General features: G+C 42.2%; 1 protein-coding gene across 2 annotated transcripts in view; it reads right to left on the reverse strand.

Annotated features, from left to right (window-relative positions):
- Positions 1-3,371: 3,371 nt before the first annotated feature.
- Positions 3,372-17,740, reverse strand: part of CAMKMT (calmodulin-lysine N-methyltransferase) — a 419,013-nt gene continuing 404,644 nt past the window's right edge. The window contains exons 10-11 of one of the 2 annotated variants that reach the window (XM_010356520.1): positions 9,334-9,465; positions 3,372-3,936 (exon numbers count right to left, since the gene is read on the reverse strand). In XM_010356520.1, coding sequence (XP_010354822.1) covers positions 3,859-3,936; positions 9,334-9,465 — 210 coding nt within the window. In that variant the 3' untranslated portion in view covers positions 3,372-3,858. The remainder of the gene's footprint in view (positions 3,937-9,333; positions 9,466-17,740) is intronic. The other variant, XM_030921734.1, reaches the window with a different exon arrangement.

The following is a 17,740-nucleotide window of genomic DNA, read 5'->3' on the forward strand; positions in this document are numbered from 1 at the left end:
CCATCTTCACTTGCACAGTTTCCAATATACAGCTACTGTATTTGCTCACACTTCAGGCCCTCTATTAACTATTGAATTTCCTATTAGCCATTTTATTACATTTCTGTTTACGAGCTTGTTGACATTTTAAAAGTCACGGTATGATCTGTTTTATCTATTAAAAAATGTATTAATTGAAAAGTCAGGGGGACAAAAAAGGCAAAATACAGACTCCAAATGCACAGACTTTCAGGGCAGAGAACACTGTGAGCATTTAGCCACAGCCTGGAAGGTACGCTCTCTCGGTAAAATGAAATCTGAGAATTAAAAGTGGCATTTCAGGCTTAATGGTGTGATAAACACTAACAGGCTCCTTCCTAATTTGGAAATAGTCCACTCAGGAAAACATATTTACCCTGCCTAAAATCAGCCTGACTTTCAAATCCATTTCTTCTCTATGGCATACACTCAACATAATTATGTTTCATACAGCCTGAACTCAGGGGATTTTGATCTGGGATGGGGATATACCTGGAATCTGGGGGCTGGAGCCCATATCTCGGATCTAAATAGCTTAATGTTTCCTGTGAGTGTGTGTGTATATGTTTGTACATATACTTTGACTCTCTCCCCTATGTGGGCATTCTGCCCCACCCCCAGAGTCCAATGAAAGGTTCTTGCCAGACAATGCGAATGAACTGTCTGGCATAGATTGGAAACAAGTCAAATGCTGACTAAGCACAAAGACAAAAATCCATGGAAGCTGGGTTCCTATTAAAAAACAAAAACCACCTAACCCTCATGAGAAGGTATGTCCCACTTTGGTAGTGGAGAGATGGAAAAAAACACCACCACCTCCTGCCTCTGGTATTAAAACCAGGTTCTTCAGCTGTCAAAAGCAGTTAACTAGTTTAGGACAGACACCTGGCTGTTGAAATAGGGCTCCGGAGGGCAACTAATCCTTCCATTCACTCAGTTAACTGCTGGATCCCCCAATTTGATTCAACAGGTATGCAGTGGTAAATTCAGCCCATACTGAAGCCAAAGGGAAAATCAGCAAGGGGCGGGCAGCTCTTCTCTGAAAACACCCGAGGAACTAGCCAGAAAAGCTTTTATGGCCCTGACAAGTTTTCTGCTGAATACTGAGCACCTAAATTACCCTTCCCTAATGGAACTTACATTTTCATGCTCAAAAAGCCAACAAAATACACAATTTATACAAAATAGCATCAACCTCTTAGGTAGTCTTTTCTAGCACTTTTATCCCAATTCACAGCATATGTCTTGCTATAAAGTAAAATATATTTCTTATGACCAACTTGTATGTAGCTATTCATCTCACAGCATTAGAACCGACCATCGGCAATATTAGAAACATTCGTTCATCCAACCAAATCTACTTAGTATGACAAAGGAAAATCATGAGTTTTATCAGAAGATAAAGGTACACAAAGAAGAGAAATATCATTATTCTTAGGATTTCCTAAGCAGACAGGCTTCCTTTCTGAAACAAACACATGCATAATTACATAGGCAATTATGGAATGGGCCATTTCAATTGCAATTGACACAGAGAAATATAAAGTTCAAAAGAAATGTAAATGGATAAACTTTTAAAGCTGGTCTATTTCACTTTTCAAATATCGGCATTCCATTAAACTTTGGGAAAATAAAAACTGTAAAATTATTCAATAATATAGAACATTTCTTACAAACTTTCAAAGAACCTGGTCTAGAGATATTTCCAGGTGAGGATCCCATGAAAAGCAGATCTATGAAACCCTTTACGTCGTATAGGAGATTCTCTAGGTTTCAATTACATAAGTGAATTTCCTTACTAGGTATCTCTTGGTAGCAACAGTTCAATTCTGAAACACTGTTCTCAGGTATTTTAAAAAACGCATTCCTAGTTTACTTTTTAAAATATAGTATCTCCCAGAGACATAAACACTGGATTTCTCCACCCACAACACACAAATGCAAATTGAATTCTTGCCAATTCATGTATTTTCTTGAGAGAAAAAGAAAATATTCTCATAATCCTGCTGTTCCATATTTAAAAAGAAAAAAGAATAGACCATCTTAGGTGCTACTACAGGGATGCGTTTTCTTTGTCTGGCAGATTTAGTTGCAGCTTTTACAGAGGAAATGTTTTTGCTGTATTTTCACCAGTATAAATGGAATGGCTTGTGTTGCCTTTTAAAACATGCCAAATTCTAATTTTTAAACAAGAAAATATGAAGCCAGTGTGCAACCTATGCAGTCGCCAAAGGAGAGCTGCCACTAGCTGAACTACTCAGCTAAATGGCTGGTTTGCATTGCCCTGGTCTTTATCTAGCACTGAGAAGAGACTGCTGTTTTATCCAAAGAGGAATAAATTGCTGTTATTGTGATGTTAGCCCATCACTTGGCATTGCAATTCAAGTTTTTGTGAGAAAGAAATGTATGATCTAACTGCGACTTGACCTATGCCTTCTGAGATCCATCTAGGTGCTCTAATGGAGCAGAAAAAGTGGTGAATACAAGGACATGCAAACTGATGGTGAAAAATTTGTTTGATGATAGAAGTGAGCAGAGAATACATTTGAGAGTTGCTGCTTTTATGACAGCTAAGTTTGTTTAACATGCAAAAGGATGGACCCCCAGTCTCTCACCTATCACTTTAATTGTATCACACTGAATACATGTTTTTGCCTCTTCTAAAGATATGAGGATATATAGCTAACCTACTAATGACATTACTGCTAAAGTGGGCACAGATGATTCCTTACAGATAAACATCTGAATTTCCACAAAAGGCATTACAGCATCTCATGGATGCACTAGGCAAGGATAAGCTTGGGTTCCCTGCAGAAAAGTCATTCTCTCTTAATCCTAGGTAGCACCTATTAAATGTTTACCATACACTTGAATCACAGCATATAACAATATATACTTACTTTAAATAAGATAATTGTGTGACTGAGTTTTTAAAAAACTCCCCCTGGTTGCAATCTAGTTTATCAACCATTTATTCAAAATTTCTCTGGGAAGGACCTATTTTGAAAGAGGCCTGGAGAACAGCAGCAGTTAGATTTAAGCCCTGATAAAGGCTCACTTTTCATTCATAGTCAGAGCCTAAATGTGCTCTTCTTGTACCTAAACAGATAATAAGCACTCAGCACACTCCCCCTCCTTGACACAGCACACTGAGACTAATCACACATAATTGGGGAGGAGGAGCAGAGGGCTGGCCACGCTATTGTGTCCAGAGGACAAACGGTCAGTTTATGAGGCTTTGGGCTGATGTAGTCATTTCTTATACATCTATAGGGAAAAAAAATACTGTTTAAAAGGAAAAAAAGAAGGAGAGAGAGGGATAGAGAACGGGATGGCAGATTTAATACAATTAATTGGAGGGAGATAAAACGATATGCTTTATTTTTTTAACCAGGAAAGAATCATGATATTTGCTGGGTTTACTGATTAAAAACTACCACCACCAAAACAGAACAAAGACCAAAAAAAAAAAAAAAAAAAAAAAGATATTTAAGGAGGGATGGGTATCATCAAAAGAAATTCTCTCTCAATTAGAGGGAAAAATATTTAGGTCGTTCACCAGTCAAATTCAAGTCACAGATAGGCAGCTTATACATATTTAAAGACAAACAAAGGTTTAGGGCAGGAAGAGCAACAAGCAGAGTGTAAAAAGAGGCAGGGAGGGAGCTGGAGAGGGCAGCTGGGGAATAACGTGGGTGAGGACAGGTGGAGTCCATAGCCCACACGTGAAACGCTGCAAAGGGGACAGGCAGGCGATTATACCCATTACAGATTTCTGTTTTTGTAAAAATATTCCCTGTGCACTTGATATTTTTCTTCGTCTTTGAGAAGCTTAATCTTCTATCCGCGTTTGGTTAAAATAAGCAGAAGCGGGTAATGAAGGTTTTCTTCATATATGTCCGGGTTTTCCCTTTTCAACTGAAAACAATAATAGAAAAAAAAAGGTAAGGGGACTCCAATTAGGGATCTTTACCAGTCATTATTAATGTTGAGTATCATGACTTTTACACCAAAATATATAGTTCTGGAAAAATAAATCACAGAAAAGCAACTCAAAGTAGTTCTCAGTGGCACTAGTGTCACAATTCTATACATTAATATGGGGATTGTTTTTGGTGGGGGTGGGTAGGGCATTTTTTCATAAATACCCCAGCTGCATTTTGACCTCTATAAACTGTGAGGCACTTGACTGAAGGCAGAGCTGGGGCTCATTCATCGTCACCTGACTGGTCATTTGACATAGAAGTTTCTGCTCTCTGTACCCTCTGCCTCTGACCAATGCCACACTATTCAGGCAGGTGGGCACTTCAGATCACTGCCTGGAGTCCGTGGCAACATCTGGGCACAGGCAAAGGCTTGTGGGGCCCAAGACACTGCAAAGGCTCTCCAGGTGCTTCTTAGGGGTTTTAACATTAATAATAAGTCACTCAAAAATTCTTTTCTCTGAGGAGAACATATTCCAACAATTAGACTAGTGACATTCCTGTCGATACTGCGCAGGGAAGTTCTGAGGATCTTGCTGTGATAAGATTTTAAAATCCAGTCAGGTTTCTCACGTCTAAAGTACACTTTTTCTTCATTCAGCTGAAATAGTTTTAAAGTTATATTTACATTTATCCTAGCAACTAATAATTTGCGATTTATAAAGACAAAATTAATATTTTTGAAGTTGGAATTCATGAGCCAATTGTTAACTCCTTTTTAGATTATAATAATAAAAAAAAATTCTTTTAATTATACATGGAGCCAAGTCCTTTATTGTTTAAATTAGTCAAACACCACCCACCCTAAAGCAAAATGAATGGCCTCAACATCACACTCTCCCAGGGTGGTCCCTCTGGGGCATGTTAACTTGAATCTTTTCGAAGTGCATGTTCCTTCTGAATCATATTCCCAAACCATGACATGGACAGACTGTCACTATTAAGGACAGGAGTCATGAGCCCACCTCCCCTTTTCCGCTGGGGAACGTAAAGCTAATTCAGACTTTACTTTCTAATCCACTTTTCCAAGAACTGACGGTGGTACAGTCACTGAGGTGACTTCATTCTGTTTTCTTAGATGGAGTTTGTTCTGTGTACAGATGATTTGTTGTCTATTTAGAAAGATCCTTGTGGATTTTTGCTGCTACCAAAGTAGTGAGAGTGTTAAACACAGGTCCTCCAACCTTACTATTTAGTCTAATTTTAGAAAATGCCGAGAAAATGGCTTCACCAACTTCCCCGTCTATACCCACTGACCGGGACTTACCAACTGTAAATACCTTTGTTGCCAGTTGCCCTAGTGATAGAGGGAGCTCACTGAAGTATTTTATAGAGGGAAGAGAGGGCCAAGCTAGCTCAATTCTTTCCTCAGGGATTGGGGATAAGGGAAAGTTGATTACTCAGTGGCAGTCAGCTGACCTACTCACTCACAATGCACTAATATACAGAGACTCAAATGAGCTCTTTATAAAGTCCCTGAGGTAATATGTGGGATAAATAATTCTTCTGTAAATATGGGTTAGAAATCACTTTTAACTTGGATTCTATGCTGACCTCTGGAGGCCAAAGCAGAGGCTTCGTTGCTGAAAGGGGCCAGGGGCCAGCCCCGTCTTGCCTGTGAGACCTTTCCACAATGGGGAAGAGCTGACAACCCTCAAAGGCAACACTATAACCCAGGCCCGGATCATTTCTGAATCAAGCAGGTCTGTTATGTGAGGGTACTTGAACACACACAAAGCGCTTAGCCAATACTTGCTTCGATGGGGGAATGTTATGAGCTTTAAGAATAATTCCATTTACCCAGGCTGTACTTCCTTGCCCAATTAATAATTACAATTTTAACAAATATCAAAAGGCACCTTGAAAGAAAATGAACAAAAAGCAAATCATGAATAAAACAATTTTTCAATTTCATAGGTTAAAACAGGGTCTTTGAGGACTAAACTAAATTATATAGCTACTATTAGTAGCATTATGCTTTACTTCATAATTGGATGTAACACGCTCAGCCTTACTACAGCGTGAACAGCAGCAGCAGGAGTGGAGTTCAGACTGTTTACCCTTTACAGTATCCACAATTATCAACAGCACACCACACAGATTATAAGCACCAGCCACTTGTAATGTGGCATTTTGAATAGATAAGGAGAAGTGCAATATGGCCGTGTTTTTAACACAATGTACTGACTTCACAGCCCAGCCCAAGCCTATTTTCAGAGCAATGTACAAAAATACAGAAAAATAAACACTTCAGGGTGGTTTTGCGAAAGTTTAAAAAAAAACCCACGGCATGTAAAATTATATTTCAAAGAACATTTGCATGAATGAGAGTATTTTTACCAACTAGTGTCAAGCCAGTTGTAATCTCGAAGTCATATCTCTGCCTTACAAAACGATTTGCTATCTAACCATCCGAAAGGTTTTGAACCACACTATGAGGGCAATGAATTTCATTCTCAGCCTTGAGGAGACCCAAAGGCTGGGGAGGAGAGGGAAGTGTTTTATTTTTCTCCCCTTGCAAGGATGGACTGAAAAGCAATATTTTTAAAACATACTACACCTTTGGCTGCCTGGTTCCCGAGCACACTGGCTGCATGGTGTGGGCACAGTTTAACAAAAGCACTGGCAGAAAAGTGCAGAATGGCACCGTTTTGATTACAGGCTTGCTTTTTAACGGAAATAAAATTTCACAGTTAACAATGAGAGGTGAAAAGTTTAAGAGGCAAAGCTGTTCCTCCTGATCACTGACTGTTAATCAGCTTCATGGGTGGTTGCCTAAATCTGTAGATTTTTTTTTTTTTTTTTTTTTTACCTTGCACTACTGCCAAGTAACTAATTTTTTCCCCTGTTGTAAGAGGAGGAGTGAAAAACTCGGCTTCGAAGGCAGCTGTGTATGAGTGACGCGAGGCACTAATGCAGAGGGCAAAATTAAAATTCATGAATCTCTTCACGACCATTTGTGTAACAAGATTAAGACGGGACAGCGGAAAAGAGCGGCATTATCAGGCGTCTTACAGTCCTCCAGCTGGTTACGCTCTATTCCAACACAGTAGGGCTAAGAGGATAACACGCAGCCTGAAGGAAAACGCCGCTCCTCCATTGGGGAGCAGCGCGTCCCAGGGACGAGGGGGCTTTGGCCAGAGACGGAGAGGAAGAAAGCTGATTGCCGCTCAAGATGGAAAACTTTTAAGCCCTGGCTATTAGCACGCGGCCAACAAAAGCCGCCAGGGTGGAGGCTCCCGGCGGCCGCGTCCCGGAGCCCCGGGCGGGCAGGCAGGGCTGGAGGGGGCAGGGGTGCTGCCTTGGGCCTCCGCCTTCGCGCCCTGCTGCAGGGCATGGGGCTGGGCGAGGAGCAGCGACGCTGACCGCTCCCTCCAGCGTGGCCCGCGGCTCACTGCTCCGGCCTCTGGGCGAGCTCCTTCTCCTGCAAAGGAGCACAACTGCACGTGCCAGCCCGGTCAGCACACAGTATCCGTGCTGTTGAAGCAGGCACAGGAGGGACCAGAGGCATTCTTTTGCTAGAAGCAGAATACCACACCAGCTGAAACAGCTCTCATTATTAAAAAATATATATATCATGGGCGCCCGTTTATACCTTTTATCCAGGATGTGCCAACTCTGCAGAGTTTTCTCCTAGGGTTCTACACTCTCCCCACCCCCAACAATGAAGATAACTATTTCTTAGTCCGATATACCAATGTCAGCAAATTGTGAATTTGACTTTTAGCAATTATGACCAGATTTATGTGCTTCGCTTAGCAGGGTAGTGTACAACGTTGGAAATAAAAAGAGGAGGTGTGCTGGCCACCAGGCGCTAACACTCTAAAGTTCTAGACAAAGGAGAGGTGGGCGTGCCTGGCATGTCCCAAAACTTCTCAGATCTTTCAGGGAGGAGACAGAGGGTATCAGGCACAATGCTGAACATCTTTGCTGGTGGAGAAACCCACGCCTTTGCTCTCCTGAGCTGTCACTGGGAAACTAAAAGCATTTGTTGTTCTAGGGCGAAAGTGAATGGCACGACATTGAAGCAGCTGTCAGCTGATCCTTGTAGTTCCAGCCCGACCCTGGAGAGAAAGCCACATTATTTCTTTGGGTGGAGGAGTCCAGGGAGGCAGGAGGGACCCTTTTCCTACCAGGTAAAGCCCCGCTTTTTTTAGGGGGAGGGGTTGAAAAGGGGAAAACATCATTCTAGGCCGGTAAGATCTGAATCACGTACCATTCTGTTTTTATTTTCTGATTGTGAGCAACGGGCCTGACTCCACCAGCGAGAGGACGTGATTTAACTCTTTCAGTTCACAAAGCACCATTTTTCCCCAGAGACTAAATGGAACCTTAAAGATTCAAATAAATAAGTTCATTTCCAGAAAGTGAGAATTTCTTTCTCTTGCTTGGAAGATCAGATTAATTTTGCATATATTTTTCCAAAAGCCAACACACTTCTACATTACATTATAGTCCTGGGCAATAAAGGATGCTGTTCACATTGTCCCAGGAGAAAATTAAGGTCAGGCCTTTATTTTTCTGCAGTTACAACTTGTGAAATCATGACAAGTTAAAATCTCTTGCCAAGGTCAGACTAGCTCAGTGAAGGGAGATATCCGTAAGGCACAAAATTACTGAAATAATACATGTTATACTAGTCACTGTGACATGTATTAGCAAACGTGAGAATCCTGAAAAGTTTTCAGTGAAATACTTGCCTCTCAGTGTCCCATATTGCTCTATACCTATAAATAATGAAAAGGCTGATAACATTGCTTTATGTAAGCAGGCTTAGAAATCACTCTCAGATAAGTGCTTTTGACCTAAATCTTGTAGCGCCTCGATCTGACATATAACCCCACAACTGTGAAATTCTGTATGAGATTTAACAGTCTCAAACTGCCAACTGACCCAGCTATAAAGCAAACAGAGATAAAGATTTACAGTCCAACATGATACAATTAGACATTCACCTTCTATTTATTTCAGTGCGGCTAAGCGTTTAACCTACTTAAAAGCTGAAGGTTTTTCATTAAAATATAAATGCATGTTTATCATTCATTCTATGCCACCTCCCCTTGCATCCTACAAATTAGTCTATTATGAATGAAAAGATTAGTTTGTTTCAGAGAAAGGAGTAAACAGGAACGGTTTCTGTAAAATCCTTCTAGACATGCAAAGATAAAAGATGGCTTTACCACACAAAATAATCAGATACAAATAGCTGTTCAGAAGCAACACACCTAAGGAGTACTTTAATCAAATATTTAGGTTACCTGCCAAAAAGACCATGATCTCTTCAAAATGCAATGTGGATTAAAGTGTTATCTAACACAAGCAGAAAACTAACCTTGGAGTGGAAGTTTGAAATGTGTTCATCATAATTTTCATGTCTTTGGATAGAGAAACCAGCTTTTTCAGCTAGATTGCAAAACTGGTTTAAAGTATTCCCTCGGCGTGGGGCAAATACCATTGCTTTCCCCTAGAACAGTAAAAAGGAAATTCACACATTTTAAAACTGGAAGGTAACCAAACATAACAGACATTGGTCAAAGCATTTAATGTACTGCCCTCAAATAGAAAAACTCGATTGTTCTTGAGATGTCTATGCAGGATGGGCATTCACAATGAGAAAAATTTCCAGGAGAGATATATATCAAATAAGAAAAAAAAAATAGATTTCACATCCAAATGGCCAGTTGCTGTGTTTTATCTTTTTCAAATAATGCTTATAAAAAACAAAATGTGGTTGAAAGCTGGTGTTCCGAACAATATGCATTGTCTCAGGTCCAATGGGTTAAGCCATTGACTAGATTTGAGAATAACTGGTCCAGGGCAATGCCACTCACCTTGTGACTCCTTAGCACATGCCAACACTTCCCCAACACAGTCCCGGGGCATGTGACAACAGATGCTTACATCTGCTAGTTTATTGTGCCCTGAAAATTCAGTACCAAGAAATCCTTCATAGAGACAAGTAACCACAATTTCTCTTGGAGAGTTTTCACATTTCAGTCCTGCCCCTAGCCTTTTCTGTGACCACGCTGTCAGAGAGAGGCTCCAGGATCTTGGTTTCCAACTTTATTGAATCCTTCATAATGGTCATCACTATAGCAAAGCAGTTCCTCATAGTATTCACATGATTGCTTTTCAAAGAAAGTGGAATAATGAGGGTAAACAGGCTTTTCTAAATAATCCACACAATCTTATGTGATTGTTGCAGTGGGGAGAATGGGAGGACCTGAATAAAGTATGTACTGGATTTCAGAAGACCATCTGATATGAAACTTCACAATGACCATTTGCTAACTATTGGACGCACGTGGATTTTTCCTCCCTCTCAGATGTGTACAGAATGGCCAAACTTCAGAATCTTCTTTCTTTTTCTTTTTTTGTAAATAAAGTTGGCTATATGCTTCTGTTACTCTCAAGGTTACACTTCACCTCTGTGAAATGCCTTTTTAGGTTTTGAGGGAATCATGAAACTATATCTGAGTTTCTTATGAAGGGTGGTTTATCATTCACACCAGCCAGCCATTTCTTGAGCACCTGGTAGTCAGACACTGGGGATTCACATAAATATCCTCTCCTTTAGTCTTTAAGCCACCCTATGTTGTATAGTGTAGTCAGACACTGGGCTAGGCATTCATATAAACATCATCTCCTTTAGAGTTTTTTTTTTTTTTTTTTTTTGGAGACAGAGTCCCACTCTGCCACCCAGGCTGGAGTGCAGTGATGCAATCTTGGCTCACTGGAACCTCTGCCTCCCGGGTTCAAGTGATTCTCTTGCCTCATCCTCCTGAGTAGCTGGAATTACAGGCACAGTCCACCATGCCTGGCTAATTTTTTTTTTTTGTATTTTTAGTAGAGATGGGGTTTCACCATGTTGGCCAGGCTGGTGTCGAACTCCTGACCTCAGGTGGTCTGCCCACCTCAGCCTCCCAAAGTGCTGGGATTACAGGTGTGGGCCACCACGCCCAACCCTCCTTTAGTCTTTAAACCACCTTGTGTTGTTGGTATTATCAACTCTGTCAGTGAATGATCAGAAGCCCCAGCACCAATGCTCTCTCCACTACACTACATGTCTCCTTATTATTAACAGTGACGACAATGATAATGATAGCTACCACTGTGCTAGGTGCTTCACAAGTCCTCCCTTTAATCCCCTCAACGATCTTCTCAACAACCCTGTACAGTAGACATTGCATTTTACAGATGACTTAACATGCAGTGAAGGGTTTGAAGAATATAAGGAGGAACTGTGGCAGAAAGGACTTTGGACTTAAGGGGAGTCTCCACCATTAAACAGCTGTGTCACCTCAGGACAATCCGAAAATCATCACAGAACTTTTGAGTTAGAGGGAACCTTGGAGATAATGTAGTCCAATCTCTCCATTTTGTAGATAAGAACCTTAACCCACCCTCGCCGATCCACTGAGTTTTCTCATTCATCAAATGGGAAGAACAAAGCCTGCTCTGCCATTTTCCCCCCAACAAATTGTGAGGATCAAATGCAGAATGTGAAAATAATCAGAAAGATTATACTGATGTAAGATTAGAAAGCGCTACACCACCTAACAGTGCTCTAAAAATTCTATCAATCCTCTCTCCCTCTCCCCGTCGCCCTCACTTACCTGTAAGAAAATATGCGGCTACACTGTCCTGGGCATCAAGTGTGTTTTTATACTGTGTTTACATCGGCCTGTACACACGCAGGCACATAATTATAGCAGCACCAATCATGCCACTACACTTAAGGTTCTGTCAGCTTTTTCAATATTAATTGCTATTTTCAGGCAGTTTTCAAACTTAGCAGCAAAAATTGATTTTTATGTGAAACTAGATATAATACACGGTCTCAGCAGGACAGCAGAAGTCTCCATTAGAAAAAAAAAACAACAACAACAGGGAATGCTGGTAGGTCATTTTAGTCATTTCTAAGAGCTGGTTGCCATTCTGGATTTTTGAATAATGGAAGCTGTTTTATTTAAAAGTCACCCGCAAAAAATTGTCTCACAGTAACACCCGAAGAGTCGGTTTTTAACAGCTATTGTCTAAGCTGCATATCATCATGTTCACAAGGCTACAGGGTTCTAGGTTGGGCTGATCCTTGCATCGACAAAGCAATGCATCTCCACATGCCTTGGTTGGGGTGAGCTGTAGGGGACAGCAGCTAAGCATGTGACAGCACTCTCTGCCTAAATATCCCTTTCCTCCTTCAGCTCTCAGTTTACCTGTCCTTCCCTAACCACCCTGTCCAGAATGCAGCCCCTGTCCCATCACTCTCCATTCCCTCGCTGGACTTTATTTTTGTTCTTAGCACTTATCACCAGGGACACACATTGTATCCTTGTTTGCTATTGCCCTGTCTTCTCTGGCTGGAATGCGTACTCCATGACCACAGGATCTTCTAATGTTTTATTCACTACATTTTCTCAGTGCCTAGCACATAGTAAGCACTCAGTCAATATTTGATGAGACAATAAACTAAATCCAGAAGTTGAGTAATCTAAAAAATTTGAGATTTTGGGAATTCAAAAGCCATGTTCTATTGCTTATTCATTTGAAAAGATTTTCCCAAGAAGCTTTTACAGAGTCAGCTGCTAAGATGGGGTTTTAGAGAGCAGCATTCTGTGCACAACACTGTACCCATGAGAAAGAGAAAGACTGGGCAGTAGTTTTAATCTCTTAACTACTCAGGAGTTTGTTTTCTTTTTCAGTTCATTGAATACAGACACCGTTAAGATGTGGATTAATAGTTAGGATGGAAAATAGCCCATCATCCATTCATTCACTGAGCCGTACTGAGTGCCAGCATCTCCCCCTCCCCATAATGAATGGTTTTAGAAGACCCCAGTATCCCCAGGGGAGAGAATACGTCACAGGTGGAACAGTACAATCAGAGGAATATGCTTTACAATTTCAGCCACACAAATCAAAACAAGAAAAGGAATATGGATTTCAAATTAGCCCATCACTTTAGAAAAATTATTTTCAATTTGCCAAAGCACAACTTTCTAAGCATTCCATTGCAGAATTATTTTAAACTCAGAATGAATACTCAATTGAATGTAACACTTTGACTGATGAGCAGAAATTTCAGAGAATTCATTTATTCCTGGAGAGAAGAGGGAGAAGTTCCACTAAACAACAGTGATACTGTTTACCTTGTGAGCTCAGTTGTTGTTATTTTGCTAGACTAATCTATACTTATATATTAAAGGGATTGTACTTCTGGAAAAAAATCGGTATGCTGCAGATTTATTATAAAAGGAATATGCTATGCCAACAAAATGCATTAGGAGAGGGAGACCAAGGCAGAGGAAGCACTATTCTCACATTTAGTTTATTCCTTTTTCATTTCCAGGCAACCAATAATAATACCAATTCCATGTTTAAGCGTATGCTTAGTTTCTATTTCTTTGCTGTCATTTATAAAGACGAGGTCTTGTTATGCTGCCCAAGGCTGCTCTTGAACTCTTGGTCTCAAGCGATCCTCCCACCTTGGTCCCCCAAAGTGTTGGGTTTACAGTTGTGAGCCACTGTGTCCAGCCTATTTTCTATTTCTTTACCTGGTTTCTGAAATTCTGCCTTCACTTGCTTCCTCTCCTGGCATCTCTCTCAGTCTCTCTCAGTCTCCTTTTGTAGCTTCTCTTCTCTGACCTGTCTTTTAATTGTCAGTGGTCCTCAGGGCTCTGCCTATTTTTTCATCATGTTCCATCTAATTCTAGGCAATTGTACTGATGTCCATGGCTTCAGCTATCACCTATACACCAATAACTTCTAAGTCTGTAACTATAGCTTTCACCACTGCCCAGGGCTCACACCTACATTTTCTTTTCTTTTTTTTTTTTTTGAGATGGACTCTCGCTGTGTCGCCCAGGCTGGAGTGCAGTGGCCGGATCTCAGCTCACTGCAAGCTCCACCTCCCGGGTTTACGCCATTCTCCTGCCTCAGCCTCCCGAGTAGCTGGGACTACAGGCGCCCGCCACCTCGCCTGGCTAGTTTTTTGTATTTTTTTTAGTAGAGATGGGGTTTCACCGTGTTAGCCAGGATGGTCTCGATCTCCTGACCTCGTGATCCGCCCGTCTCGGCCTCCCAAAGTGCTGGGATTACAGGCTTGAGCCACCGCGCCCAGCCAACACACCTACATTTTCAAGTGCCTACTACATCTCTGCATGTGGGTATTCTGAAAATACCTTTAATCAATTTTGTCCAAAATAAAACTCAATATTCTTGACTGCTAACCCCTGCCCTTCCCAGGGCAATACCCATCAAATGCAGCACACACATACACATACACTCAGATATGCAAGCTGAGTACCTCTTAGGTACCAAGCACTTCCGTATCTGTCACTTTCGAAATAAAGCTGGAATCTTGGGAACCACGGCATTGCCCTTCGAGATCTCTCAGTGCCACATCCCCCTACCTGCATCACTGTCACTTGCTTCACTTGCTGCAGGTAGTTCTCAAACTGTGTTCTGCATTGCTTCAGGGGTGGCCTAGAGGGATGAGGAAGACCAAGACAGAGGAAGTACCAGTCTCACATTTAGTTTAAAGCTGTATCATTTTTATCTGTTTTGTAATTGGGGTGCTGGCTAAAAAGTGTTGACCAAAGCATTCTGCCATTTAAACAGGGTTTGAAAACCTTGACTTGGCCGAGCGCGGTGGCTCAAGCCTGTAATCCCAGCACTTTGGGAGGCCGAGATGGGCGGATCACGAGGTCAGGAGATCAAGACCATCCTGGCTAACCCGGTGAAACCCCGTCTCTACTAAAAAAAAAAAATGCAAAAAACTAGCCGGGTGAGGTGGTGGGCGCCTGTGGTCCCAGCTGCTCGGGAGGCTGAGGCAGGAGAATGGCGTGAACCTGGGAGGCAGAGCTTGCAGTGAGCTGAGATCCGGCCGCTGCACTCCAGGCTGGGCGACAGAGCGAGACTCCGTTTCAAAAAAAAAAAAAAAAGAAAAAAGAAAACTTGACTTAGGTCCCACCTTCTTGGGATGGCAGGCAAAGCCCCGCGTGACCTACCCCATGCCTTTATCGCAGCCTCATGTCCTGCCACTCCCTCATACACATCTTGGGCTCTAGTCTGGCCAACCTCATCACAGCCCCCATCTGTTCTTTTATGTATCCTGTGTCTTCAAACACGCACATGCTCCCCTGGTGGAATGCCTCTCTCACCTCCACTTCTCTGTCTGCCTGGTTAGTCTTCCTCATCCCTCAGCACCCAGGTTAGACTCCCTGCCCTTGTGATGCCTTTGCTGACTTCTCTGGCCTCCATACTGTGCCTCCTCCCCAGTTAGCCGCCTCCACTCCCTGTCCCCAAGGGTTGCCCACACCTCTGCTGTGCCAATCACACACCACCAGGTGATCGTCCCTTGCTTGTCTCTAGACTGTGAGCCCCTCCAGGGCAGGATTAGGTCATATCTCAGTCTATGCCTGGCACAGTGACTGGCATCTGAGAGGCACTCAATAAATGTTTGCTGAATGGAACTCTCAAGGAATATCCATTCCATGTCCTCTTCTCCATTTTCAGGTCTTCACTAACTGCTAAATGGATGATTCCAAGTGGATATTGATCCACACTGGACCTCTGAGGAGCTTCATTGCTTTCAAGCTCTCCTTTACTCCAATCTACCCTTTATGCTACGGGCAGAGTGATCTTTCTAGAAGGTACACCTGAGCACATCACTGCTCAAAAACTTTCAATGGCTCCCCATTGCCATACAGAAGAGCCTGGTCTCTTCATCACACTATTCTTGGCCATTCATAACTCTTTTTTTTTTTTTGAGATGGAGTCTCGTTCTGTCACCCAGGCTGGAGTGCAGTGGTGAGATCTCCGCTCACTGCAAGCTCTGCCTTCTGGGTTCACGCCGTTCTCCTGTCTCAGCCTCCCGAGTAGCTGGGACTACAGGCGCCTGCCACCACACCTGGCTAATTTTCTGTATTTTTTAGTAGAGATGGTGTTTCACCGTGTTAACTAGGATGGTCTCGATGGCCATTCATAACTCTTTAACTTCATCTTCCTGCCCTTCCCCAACCCTAACAGCAAAACCACAGACACTCTTACACTCCAGCCAGAGCAAACTTCTTGTTGATCCCAAAACACATCATGATTTTTCTTACTCCACAGACTCAAAGTGCCCTTATTACTATTTAAGACCAAAGTCAGACACCACTGCCTCTAGAGAAACCTTCCTCAGGCAGTCACTCTTGGTGCTTTCTCCTGGTGCCTCTTTCCTGGCACCCACCATATTGTATTGTAATTCCTGGGAGTTCAGTGCTTCAATAGAATGAGTATCTCTCATTCTATTGAAGGCGTAAATTTGAAAGATTCACAAAACAAATAAAAATAGCACCGGGCTGTATTTTACATTGTCTGCTATAGTTCTACCTGTGTTTTTGTTACATCTCCACAACCAGACTGCAATGTCTTTGGGGGCAGAGATTCTACCTCATGTCTTGGTATTCTCTGCTAAGCACACAGTACTGTATATGCTGAACAGCATCTGGGTAGATATTAGAAAAGGACTTATCAGGGCTGGGCCCCTGCACTGAGGGTCTTAAAACCATCTGAGGACTCTCTATAAACTACAACCCTTGTGTCAAGGGCAATCCTACAACTGTAGGAGCTAACTTCTCACCAAGAACTGATGAGGAGTTGCTGGGTCTCTGACTCAGTAAGCAGATAAGAACCCAAGTGTCTCAGCACCATTTCAGTTCACAGTACTGATCCCATATATGCAAGGCAACTTCCTTGAAACAAGCAAAGAAGTTTGTACAGAGGTGGGCAGAGATGTTAGTTTTTTTCAAAAAAAGATGAGAAAGTCTCTCAGCAAAAAGAACTTGGCTGGGCATAGTGGCTTATGCCTGTCATCCCAGCACTTTGGGAGGCCAAGGAGGATTGCTTGAGCCCAGGAGTTCAAGACCAGCCTGGGCAACATGACGGAAGTCCATCTCTAAAACAATACAAAAATTAGCCAGACATGGTGGTGCATGCCTGTAGTCCTAGCTATTTGAGAGGCTGAGGCAGGAGGATCACCTGAGTCTGGGAGTTCGTGGCTGCAGTTAAGTGGTGATGGTGCCACTGCACTCCAGCCTGGGTGACCGAGTAAGACCCTGTCCCCGCACAAAAAATTGCTTTTCTAATATGAGAGTTTATGATTTACATTTATAGCACACCTTGGATATAGGCAGGACTCTGGGAATCTGGTGGTCGGTTAGGGCCAATTTCTGAAGAAGGTTAAGTGAATTCTACAGTGATATTTCTGAATTCTTGACAGTTGGTTAGCAGTGGTAACAAGCTGGATTACTGTCAATATGCTGTCCTCTGGTTCTGAGTAAACTCACCCTGTCTGGTTGGCTTGGCTCCCCTCCCTGTACCCAAAGCCATTTCAGAGGAATATTAGTAGATACCATTTGTTGGTTGTCATTTCTGGATGAAAGTTCAACTTGCAGGCTGCTGTGCCTGTATTTTAAATTACATTTGGGTCCTCTGATACTGGACACTGCTGTTGTCATGGACTTTTAAGGAATACAATGACAGTGAGTCACCCTATCAATCATCAGTAACAAGAAGCCACTCACCAGAGGGAAAAGTGGGTTGGGGGAGTGTTGGGGATTGCTTCTTGGAATGGATAAAATGTGCTGATTTCATTCCTTTTTCACACCTATTCTATTGTTTTCATCTATTAAGTTTGCTGGAGAGTCCCTTGTAGTGTTATGACAGGAGTTAACTATCTTTACAGTTTATGTAGA

This window comes from Rhinopithecus roxellana, chromosome 17 (genome assembly GCF_007565055.1).
Source record: "Rhinopithecus roxellana isolate Shanxi Qingling chromosome 17, ASM756505v1, whole genome shotgun sequence".
Classification (NCBI taxonomy): domain Eukaryota; kingdom Metazoa; phylum Chordata; class Mammalia; order Primates; family Cercopithecidae; genus Rhinopithecus; species Rhinopithecus roxellana.